The sequence below is a fragment of the Microtus oregoni genome, unplaced genomic scaffold (genome assembly GCF_018167655.1).
Source record: "Microtus oregoni isolate MIOR12 unplaced genomic scaffold, Mior012 000011F_ref0000422, whole genome shotgun sequence".
In the NCBI taxonomy this organism is placed as follows: Eukaryota; Metazoa; Chordata; class Mammalia; order Rodentia; family Cricetidae; genus Microtus; species Microtus oregoni.
This window is the reverse complement of record NW_024543070.1, coordinates 32429315-32441327: the sequence shown is the minus strand read 5'-3', so window position 1 is coordinate 32441327 and position 12013 is coordinate 32429315. Positions and strand designations below refer to the sequence as shown.

General features: G+C 37.0%; 1 protein-coding gene across 4 annotated transcripts in view; it reads right to left on the bottom strand.

The window, feature by feature from the left end:
* The window catches only part of LOC121453479 (trafficking protein particle complex subunit 8-like), a 95149-nt gene that overhangs the window by 20237 nt on the left and 62899 nt on the right, over positions 1-12013 (bottom strand). For all 4 annotated transcript variants that reach the window (XM_041660289.1, XM_041660290.1, XM_041660291.1 and 1 more), the window contains 7 exons: positions 11728-11854; positions 9365-9519; positions 5064-5506; positions 3142-3289; positions 2297-2393; positions 1040-1108; positions 874-932 (listed from right to left, as the gene is read on the bottom strand). In XM_041660289.1, coding sequence (XP_041516223.1) covers positions 874-932; positions 1040-1108; positions 2297-2393; positions 3142-3289; positions 5064-5506; positions 9365-9519; positions 11728-11854 — 1098 coding nt within the window. The remainder of the gene's footprint in view (positions 1-873; positions 933-1039; positions 1109-2296; positions 2394-3141; positions 3290-5063; positions 5507-9364; positions 9520-11727; positions 11855-12013) is intronic.

Below are 12013 nucleotides of genomic sequence, written 5' to 3'. Positions count from 1 at the left end.
CTATTGCAGATCACAAAGAGGCTTCAGAAGTGGGGAAGAAAAGCCTTTATTCTAAGAAAATTCTCTATACCTGGACCTCAAAGCCAAGGTCTAAAGACTGAGCTACTAAGGTCTGCAGGACTACCTAGAAACCACGCAAAACCTAGGTTTCCACCACAGTCCTGACACTTCAGAACTGCATCTTTTTATCTTTAAATTATTATGTATATAGTGTTCTGCCTGCAGGCCAGAAGAGGGTACCAGATTTCATTACAGATGGTTGTGAGCCACAATGTGGTTGCTGGGAATAGAACTCAGGACCTCTGGAAGAGCAGCCAGTGCTCTTAACCTCTGAGCCACCTCTCCAGCCCCCAGAACTGGCATCTTAATAAGATCCCCAATGCACACTTCTTAACATTTGAAAACTTGCTCTAGATGACTCATGCATATTATGATCAAGTGTTTACAAAAACCTTTCCAATTCTAAGACAGCCTAAGTACCTACCCAATGTTTCCAGGTCTCAGAACTACGTGATATGCCCAGATTTGAAGATGACAACATGAGAAAAGACTTTTAAGTAGACTCAGAAAACAGAGGGACCACTTATTAAAAAAATGGCTGTACTATGGTTACTTTTACTAAACAGAAACGTTTCCTCAAGTAATTCTGGCTTTTCTAAAATCCTAAGCATTGTGTTTCCACGACTGGGTATTTTCAAAAGTTAATTTTATATAATTAAAGTGGTATAGTCCATACAGCACACTTGGATTAAAGGTGGGCTGTAAAAGTATATAAAGTTCAGATGCTCACTATTCAAAGATGATTATTAGTGATGCTACAGTTTTTGTCAGAATAGACAATTACATCAAATTCTACTGTGCATCACTGCATACCTGTTCATTTCCAAAGATGATATCCGCAAAAGTGTATTTTTCGGAGGACTGTACAGCAGCTAAAAAAAAAAACAAAAAAAACAAAACAGGAAAACAAACTAATCATGTCACTGCTATAAGATATAAAATGGACAATTAATAAACTATCAAAGTAAAACAAATTTACCTTCTTTTTGTTTACATCTTACTGCCTTGAAGCAAAACTTTCCCTTCTCCCTACTGGCAAGTTTGGCATCTAGAAATAAAAATGTTTCTCAAGTTATAACATGTGCAAAGCCCAATTCATTATTCAAACTTCCTTCATCAAAACAGAAAACAACTTATAATTATAAAAAAGATTTCATTTGGTTGAGTGTGGCAATGCACACAAATCTCTTGAGTTTGAGGCCAGCCTGGCCTACACAATAAATTCTAGGACAGCCTTGTCTCTAAAAAACAAAAAACAAAAACACTGTTCTCTTTTCAACAAAATGAATATTTATTAACCACCTGAAAAGCTTAAAATTCAGACTCTTAAGATACACAAGCATATGTGACTCTATTATTGTGTGTGTGTGTAATTGACATCTGACGTCTTAAACACTAAGTTGGGAAGGTTAGAACTTCAGGATACTAGGCACCCCACGGTCTTACACTTGATCATGCCCCTTGAGTATTTTTCAATCATTTCTTTTTAGTGCTTCTCCACATTTATGACTTATAAAAATTTCTGATATAGTGTATTTCCTGCCACTTTATCTGGCCTTAAAATGTTCTTATAGGGCCAGAAAGATGGTTTAACAGGTAAAGGTGGTTACTACCAAGTCTGATAACCTGAGTTTAATACTGGGATCTGCATGGAAGAAGGAGAGAACTGACTCCTCCAAGTTGTCCTTTGACCTCCACATGTCACACAGATACAAACACAAAAATAAGTAAAATAAATAAATAAATAAATGCTGATTTATTTTACTGGCTACTAAAGTCTACATGAGTTAGCAGCGTAATTTACACTAAAGTCACAACCATTTTTTTTCTCCAGTAAACATGAATATGCCATGCACTCTGAGCATACAGACTTTTCCATATGTTTAGCTAATTCCTATTCTTCAAATGCAAAATGTCCCTATTGCTAGTGTATTTAAATAAGTGGTCCACAGTTAGTGGTGCCTTGCTGGTGGAAGGCCACTCAGGTCTTATTCCTAGCCCCACCTCCTACCTACTCTCTCTGCTTCCTGACAAAGATGCAGTGTGACCAGGCATGTCATGCTCCTATCCCAATGGATTCCCTGAAAGGACAGGCTGTATGCCTTCACACTGTAGCCAAAACAAACCCTTCCTCCATTAAGTTGCTTGCATCTTTATATATTTGGTTACCACCACCACCACAAGTGACTAACACAAGCCTCCAAATAATAATCAGTGTGAGACTAAGGGTACAGACCTTTGTTTTCAGAGATGTTCACAGATTTGTGCAGCTGCCAGTGCTTGCTACTGCTTGACACCTGCACCATGTGGAACTCTTTAACCCCTGCTTCACTCTGTCAAAGACACAGAAAAGGCACTTGAGGTTAAAAGCACTGAATTAATAAACTTGAGGACAAAATCAGATGCTACTCAAATCAAGCAAAAGTAATTAGAGGATAGGGATGAAGCTCAATGGTAGAGCACTTGCCTCAGGTACAAGGCCCCATTTAATTCCCAGTAGAGGAAAATAAATAAAATAAGGAGGAGGGCTAGAGAGATGGCTCAACAGTTAAGAGCACCTGCTGAGTTTCTAGAGGACCTAGGTTCAACTCTCAGCACCCAAACGGCAGCTTACAATAATCTATAACTTCATTTCCAGAGAATTCAGCCCTTACTTCTGGCCTCCATGGGCACCAGACACACATACAGTTACATGTAAGCAGGCAAAACTTTCATGTGTATAAAATAAAAACAAATCTTCAGAAATAAAAACATTAAATGTAATATGTATTTGAAATAATTCAACAATACGTATCCCAGAAAGTTATTTAAATCCTCTCCAACACTTTAGAGAAAGCAACAATGAAATATATTTGTATATTATAGATTCATAGTTATCTATACATAAGGTAATTAGGATCTACTATTTCTGGTAGAATTTAATAATCAAAATTATTCATAAGCCAGGTATGGCAGTTCACTTTCAATACCAGCTCTTGGGAGGCTGGAGCAAAAGGACCACTGTTTATGGGCAACATATTTACCAAGAACAAACATTTCTCAACAGACTTTAAAATAAAATTCAGGTTTAAAATAACTTACAGTATTGGTATTTTCCACATCCACAAAGACTAGCATATTGCCTCCCCTGCCTTCTTCATCTTCAAGTGAATTACTTCTACAGACAGTTGCTCGCACGTTCAAAGACCGGCTAGTACAAATAACTGCAGTGTGTCTTAAAATTCTGTGCCTGAAAATTAAAAACACATGCAAACTGAATCTAAGGGTCTCTCCCTACATTACAAATCTCTAATTCTAAATAAAAACCAGAAACATAGTAACTTCCAGGATTGCCTATAACCAGAAAACAAAGAATACAATAAGGTAAAATTATAGTTAGACTACGTTTAGTTGTTTCTTCTCAATTTGAAGCAAACTAACAGTAATCCTGGCTCTATCTAGGCTTTTCTCCTGCTCATCAAACTACGTCATAGTGAAAATAACCTTCACATAGCAACAAATACATCTTCTCTCTTAAAAGTGGTCCCAAAGATGCTCCCAAAAGTATGGGTGTGCAAGCCTTTAATCCCAGCACTCAGGATGCAGAGGTAGAATAATCTCTGTGAGTTTGAGGCCAACTTGGTCTATAGTGAGTTCCAGGCTAGCCAAGGCTATATAATGAGATCCTGTCTCAAATAATTAGGTCTCAAAATTAAAACTACCAACAAAACCACAATTCAGTTTTTTCTTAATGTGTGTGCATGCCGCATATGCTGGGTATCCAAAGAGACCAGAAGAAGGCACCAGATCACCTAGAACTAGATTGCAAGCAGTTGTGAGACACCCAATATGAATGCTCTTAATCTCTGAGGCATGTACTTCCAGGCCCGAAACCAAAACTTTTAACTTGATATTTCAAATGTAATGTTTAGTTTTTTAAGTCAAAGTCTGTGTTGCTTCAGGGTAGCCTTATATTCTTGATCTTGCCTTCACCTCCCTGATTATAGGCATGTGCTACCACACCAAACCCTACTCGACTTTTTTCCTACAGCTTGTACCGTGGCAAAACATCCAGTTCTTATTCTTCTCTAACTGGTAAACCGATATTTGTAGATAAAGCTACTCGCTGGAGTGGCTGACTCCTATCCACTCGAATCCATGTCCTGAAATCTCTCCTGTCCTCTGAAGCCCACCTCACTACCTCATCACTAATGCTTCCCTGGCCAGAGTGCACTGTGTCCATCCTCTTAAGGAGTATCTACATTACTAAGAGTCCAAATTGTACCAACACTTTTCTGATTTTTGCCCTTATACTGTTTCCCATGACATTTAGATATTTTACAGAATAAAACAAATGTTAATTTTATAAAGGTGATAGTAGTATTCGAATTCTGCTGTGCAACATGTAGGTAGGCTTGAGATTGTACAGAACAGGAAGGCTGGAGATCTTAAGTGATTATCCACTACAAAACACCACTGCACACACATTTCTCATACATACCAAAATTATATTCTTACAAAAGGAGCTGTATGGGAGGGGCTTGATATACAAATGATACAGTATTTAAATCTATCAAAGAATAAGAAAGTTTATAGACTTAAAACAACTAAAAATGTTGAAGTTTTTTTTTCCATTTTCTACTTAAAAAACCAGAACTTTATGTAGTTAAATTTCTTTCCATTCTTAGCTAACTAGAATTAAGTTATAGTTATAACAAGTTTAAATATAAACATCGTGTACAATTTGAAAGATGATATTTTGTTTGTTTTTCAAGACAGAGTTTCTCTGTGTAGCCCTGATCATCCAGGAACTTGCTCTGTAGACCAAGCTAGCCTTGAACTCAAGAGATCCACCTGCCTCTTCCTCCCAGCACTGCAATTAAACGCATGCACCACCCTGCCAGGAAAATGGTGACCTTTAGTAAACAATGATGTACAATATATTAACAAGTACCAACTATTTATTCAAATACGTAACCATACAAAGTACAGCTTTTACAGTTTAGAAGTTTTAAATCACCCACCGTCTTTTAGGCTGCTTTTTAACACTTTCATAGTAAAATAAAAAGTTAATCTCATGGACACCCTCTTCGTCTGGTCCACGAAGCCACATTGGCAGCTGGACAGAAGCTCCGGGGAGCAGCACGGAGTCGGGAAGGGGGACAGGAATGGCCTCCAGCTGCTGTCCTGTGCTGGTCCCAAAGTCTACCGAAGACGCTGATGACACAAGTGCCGTGCCTGCAGAGGGAGCGCCTGTAACCACCGTCTTGTAAGCACTGCAGTTTTCCGATGTCGAGGGGCTCAGTGGTGTTAAAGCAGCAGTGTTGACACCAAAAGTGAAGAACTCTGGCCGTTTAGACACAACCTTCAGTCCAGTCAGAGGACATTTGCTGACATTGACAAATTCTACATATGCTTTTCGGATTTCTCCACAGAGGAGCCCTGTAGGAAAATGTATAAAGAACACCTGCATTGGAGGGAAAAAATATTATTATACTGTTAAAATTCTGAGCCTCTAATGAGCAACGCTGAGACTGTTTTCTAAAAGGACAAGTTATTTCATAGCTCTACCTTTAAATCAAGCATCTAAGGTTATTTTGCCACACAGATTTTAAATTCTGAATTTAAAATACAAGAACAATATGACTTGTCAAACTTGCATGACTATGTAGATTATGGACAAGTTAAATGCTATTTTAAATGACTGTAAAAATTAGACAAAAATTAGTCCTATAACTGTTATTACTCTCAAGTTTAAAAGTAGCTAACTGTATCAGTAACTACCCATGGCTCTCACAGGAGAACACAGAGGCCCATGATTCCATATTCACAACTTTAAAATCCAAAAGCTCCATATAACCCTAGGCTTCTAGTAACTCAAAGGGGCAAAACCCAAACTGAGAAATGGAGGATTTTTCAAACTGTGGATAAAAGCTAGGCATAAATCAGACTACTCAAATGCTAAGAAACCAAAACTAGAAACTTAATGACTCCCCAGAGATTAACAAAAATGAAACTCTTGAAAACACACCCCAGCATTCACACACAAGATCTCTGGTCCTAATCTCAATACCAAATACGTACAAATGTTCATTCTTTACAAGACTTTGTTTGGTCAGCCAAAAAGCTAGTTGCTTCTACATAGAGTAAGAAGCCGCCTCCTTCCAAACACCCTGCTCAGATGCATGGCGTTCAAACTGCCACACAAGAACAAACATGAGCAGTTCCAAATACAGGATGGGTGCGAATTTAAAAGCCACTAAGTTCCACAAAGTTTAAGCCAATGACAGTACCTGGTTCACGTAGTGAGTTAGGAGGTTTTCTATGGTTAGACACTTAGAACTGGGACTCAGAATAAAGCTCTATCTTTAAATGTGTGTCATCTGAGAACACGACTTGCAACACCTACATATAAAGCTTAGGAAACACCAAGGAAGAAGGGGTAGGAAGACTGTAAGAGCCAAAGACGAGGGTATTTGCTATTGGTGTTTTCTATATATAACAGAAGTTGCACCCATGCCCGCAAACAATATGGTTGCCTGAACAAGACCAGCATAATGACAGCACCAGTTAATATGAAAACACTGACAGGAAATCCCACATGGTCACACCCCAGATGAAGAGCTGTAGATGTCAATGGCTGACAATAAAGGAGACTGAAGGAATGAGCTCCCACATAGGTCATCCAAGCCCAAGTAGTTAGCCCTGGACACATGCACACATGTGCAAAACTGAATTAACTCAGAAGGTTTACACACACACACACACACACACACACACGCACACGCACACGCACACGCACACTCACACAACAATAAAAAGGAGATCACAGATTTGGAAGGGAGAACATAGGAGGAGTTAGAGTAGTTAGAGGCAATGAGAGTGACAGGGTTCGTGTATAAAGTTCTCAACAAAAAAAGGTAAAATTATTAACTTAAAGAGATACAAAAAAGTTATACTTTTTCCCCCTTTAGTTTTTCCAGACAGGGTTTCTCTGTGCAGACCTGGCTGTCCTACAACTCACTCTGCAGACCTGGCTGACCTCATATAGAGAACCACCTGCCTCTGCATTCTGAGTGCTAGGATTAAAGGCATGCGCCACCACTCTCCCCCAGCTAGTTATACTATTAAAAGCTTTAATAACTAAGGAACATATCAATTATTTGGTTTTATAAAAAAAAAACCTTGCAAACTAATAGAATTAAGTGTGTTTTGGTGACCTTTACTAATTTATTTTAAAAATTTACTATAGTAATTAGAATATCTGCTTCTGAAAGTAAGCCCTCATAAACTGTTACCTATAGAATTCCAGATAAACGTCTATGACTTTAAGCTATAAAAGAGAGCATACTTAACATGGCATTTAAACTCAATCTGTCTTAATTCATTCCTAGCTAATTTTAACTACAACTATGCAACGGCAATGAATTATCATTGTACAAACTTAAAGCTGATAGGTAAGTAGGAAATTAGGAGACTGGGATTGCCATGTTAAAGATATGACAAACACCAAAATAAGGAAATACCACAGAATCAAAGAGGTAGCACACAATGGCAAATAAACAACCACATGTGGTGGCCTATGTCTTTAGTCCCAACACTCAAATGGCAGAAGTAGGCTGATCTCAGGCCAGTCTGGTCTAAATATCAAGTTCCAGGCTAGCCATGGCTAATATAGTAAGACCCTATATCTCAACAAACAAATAATAAAAACTTTGAGGGGGAAAAAGTGTGGATATTTTCAGAATATCAGTAAACAGATGACATAATGAGTACCCTGTACCATACTAAAAGCACTAGGACTAGAAACAAACTTTGTTCTTACTCCTCTGACATTCAGGAGAACACACTACTTCAATTTAAAACACAAATATGACAGGCAGGGTGCCCAGGCACTGGATAGACAAAGGTGGGAAGACTAGCAGTCCCAGGACAACCTGGGCTACACAGACTCCACAAACAACCGGCGAGACATTCAATAGGTGAAGGTATTGGCTGAAATTCTACCCTCAAACTCAAACAGCAGGAGAAAAACAACTGCCTTCTGACCTCACAAGCGTACTCTGGGACACTCATGGAAAATAAATAATGTGAGGAAAAACCAAAAATAAACAGAAAGAATAAAAATTTTAGAGCATACAAACATTAGTAAATAAGACAGCTGGTTAAATGGCAGAATGTGTGTCTAGCACATCTGAGGTCCTGGATTTAACCCCAGAACCACAATTAACCAATAAAAATTAACTTAATTGAAAAGTTTTGATTAAAAGAGTCAGTACAGAATACAGAAACCAACAAATAAAAAAGTTAAATATGATTTTAGATAAGTAAAAATTCTCAACATAGACAAAGATACCAAATAAAGTTAAAACATGCATAAAATATTTATCAAGAAAGCAGTACTTGGGCCCGTATCCTCCCCCCACCATTAGACTTGCCCCTTTACATTTAAATGTATTAGATCTGAGCAGAATACATGCAACTCTACAATGGTTTCATCTTAATACACAACACTACTGCCACCCAACCATGTGACATGATGCTATTTATAAGGATCACAAGGTCTAGAAACATAAATACCATTTGGGATCACATTGCAAGCATCTTTTGGAGAAAGGTGGTCATACCTACCAGGGAAACTAGAAACTAACAAAGCTTTAAATTTCATTAAGGTACTTATAAACATGTACTCCTCCATGCCCCGACATAGCCTTTCTGTTTACATGTCACATCCTACTGCTTTTCTCTCCTTTGTCAACACCTTTTCTCATGGTCTCCTTACTAGTGGCATAGCATATAGCTCCACTCACATATATACATACAGACATTATAGGTCATGTTGTCTGAGTCTGGGTTACTTTCCAGGTGCATTCATCCCCACATAGTTGTATACTGCTTAGACTGTCTAAGAGCATTCACTCACATATTACTTTTGTAAGTTGCAAAAGGGTCATCGAGTTCAATAACCAAGGTGCTGAGTTACAAATATCCCCCAGTGTCTACTAGTATGTTGATTGTATCTTATAGCATGGCTGTGGTGGCAAGGTCAATTTGCTCATAGCTGACCTCTGTCAATGAGAACTATTTAGCTAACAATGGTTTAAAAGTGCCGTTTAAATTCCAGTACTCAGGAGGCAGATCTCTGTGAGTTTAAGGAGTTCAAGGCCAGTCAGGACTACATAGAGAGACCCTGCTTTAAAACAAACCAAAAACAAAAAGTACAATTCAATGTACTATCAATAACCTCAACCTAAAATTAACTTCTTTGAAATATCATCTGGCTCTGTAAATCGTCATGGCCATGACATGGGAAGAAGTGCGATACCTCCAGCAGCGGCATCTCCTCCGTGACTATAGGGTCTAAACGTCGGTCAGGGCCGTACTTGACAGATGTCTTCTCTTCCTTTGTGTTGTTAAGTCGTGGGCCTTGAATTTCTAAATCCTGTCTCCCTCGGACTGACATACTCAAAGAATGTTTCCCTGAAATTAAAAAAATCAATACTCTAAAATGATAGGTTTGATGATTTAACTTGAATTCTATGAATACTATAAATTTCCATAAATGCTATAAAAATTCCAGGTAACTGCTGAGTAACACATGTAATTACAACAGTAAGTATATTTCAATTTAATTTCATGTTTCTTCTATACTATGCTATCCAATATTTCATTTTTGTTCTGTATTTACTTACATTGTATAAAAGCTATATATCATTGAATAGAAGTCTTTTAAAAACAGTATTTATTCACCAAAAAGATCCAAGAACAACTGTCTTGGGCCCAGTGTTGATGTGGGCTATGAGAAAATATTAAAGAAAATCATAAAATAGGTTATTTACTTTTACTTATACAAAAATAGCACTATTTTGAAGATGCATACTTAACTGCATTGTCTCAAAAGGCTAAACAATGAAAATTATAATACAGATAGTTTTAACTTCTTCACTCTCTTCAATACCAAGTAAAACATATACTCACATGTGTAAAAGAGCTAGAATGGACATATAACTCCATCTTTCCTGAAGGCTACTCAGTGCCTTTGGTCACTGTGATGGGTCCAGATTAGACATATAATGTAGTATTCCCACAAATTATTGTACCTAGATTTCTAGGAATATTCTGAATGAAAAGTATCTATACTAAAATGGCATGAAAATTCTGTTTATAAGATGGGTTTTATTTTAATGTTAATTCAGAGTCAATGTCACACATAACATAAATTATGATCTTTAATGTACCTTGTTTTAGCACCCTGTAAGATATATTTTATATGTTATCATAATTCCATGGTACTAGATTAAGAGTTAAGTACCAGTGAGAAAGCAAAGTTAAAACAAAATCCTTAATACACTGCTTTAAAAATATAATCAATTTGCAAGACTACTTACAAATTCCATGCCTCACACTTATCAAACAGTAAGCAGAAATACCGCACTAAAATGCAATTTTTGTGTATTAGTATTTGTATCTTTGTGTTTCCACTGATTCATCCTGTCTGAGTTTCTCTTATGTCCAAGTGAAAATCTTAACTACAAGGGCAAGGAAGAGCAAGTGTTCCAGGAGACTCTCACTGTTAATAATCAGCTTTTATGAATGCTAAATTCACACCATCACATGAATAGCAGTCAATTTTAATTTGTTAGGAAGACACATTACTAAAAATAAAGTTCTGGAACTACAGCAGTTTATTACAACTCCCTTCTTAGCATCTTTTCAACCTAAACACAACCAGCTATACATTAATTATAAAGCAATATTAGGATCTTGTAGAGTTCTCCAAATTATTTAAAAACCAAACAAACAAAACCCACCAAACCATGTAAAGTACATGTATGTATCTTTAGCTTTCATCAAAGTCTGCAGAGAATACTATTTAGGGCACCAAGAATCTCAGCTTAAAACTAACTCTGCTACTTTTGGGTATAGAAACAATATTTCAAGTGATTTTTTTTTCCCCCAGTTGTTTTGTTCTTTGTCAGTAGTACTGAAGACTGAGCCTGGGACCTCATGCTAGGCAGATGTACTACACTAGGGAGCTACACCAATAGCCCAAATTTTATTCTGAAACATTGTCTGGCTAAACTGCTTAGGCTATTTTTGCAATTCTCCTGTCTTAGCCTCCCAAGTAGCTGGGATTACTGACATGTACTGCCACAAGTGGCTTTGAATATTTAATATCCAAAGACAGAGGAAAACTGGCTTTAGTATGTTGTTTTATAGAAAGGAAATATTAAAAACAAAATATATGAAGGTTGTTTTGTATTGGCAGCAGATATTTCAACAAGTGTAACATATTTAGTCACAATTTACTAAATTGAGATCAATAACAAAAATTTTAATCAAGGGAATAAAATCCCTTACCTTTGAATCTATGCCAGAAGTTAGAATAATCTAAATTACATATGCTTATTCATATCTAGATGTCATTATATGGCAAGCGTGTCCAACTTGCAGTCCAACACATTAAAATATTATGAGATTTTTCTTGGCAACATTCTTTTGTAATTTGACTGCAATTCTCAAATAGGAACTTTTTAGATGACAATGTAACATGGGCAATGTCAAAAGGCTAGATATGCTTGAAAGGCACATTAGACCTATTTAGAAAAAAACTCTACTCATTCATTGTATTCTATGGGATGGTTTAAGAGTTACTTTTCTAACTGATTATAGATGCTATAGCTTTACCTGTGTGACATCCAGGAAGAGCACCAATGCCATCTACTGTCACGGAGCCCTGAATAGTGCCAAGATTATACACAACTCCCAGAATGTGCAGCTCCCCTATGTGATGGGGAAAGAGCTTCAGTCTTGCCTATGGAAATATTGAAGTCATTCTTATTATGTTTTCATAGGATCTTAAATAGCACAGTACCTCAATTTTGGAATGTTGCAGAATTAACTCATGATCTAAACTTTTAAAATGACAATGTTTCTTAAGGAAAAGTAATTTTCTTTTTTTTAATTTTAATTT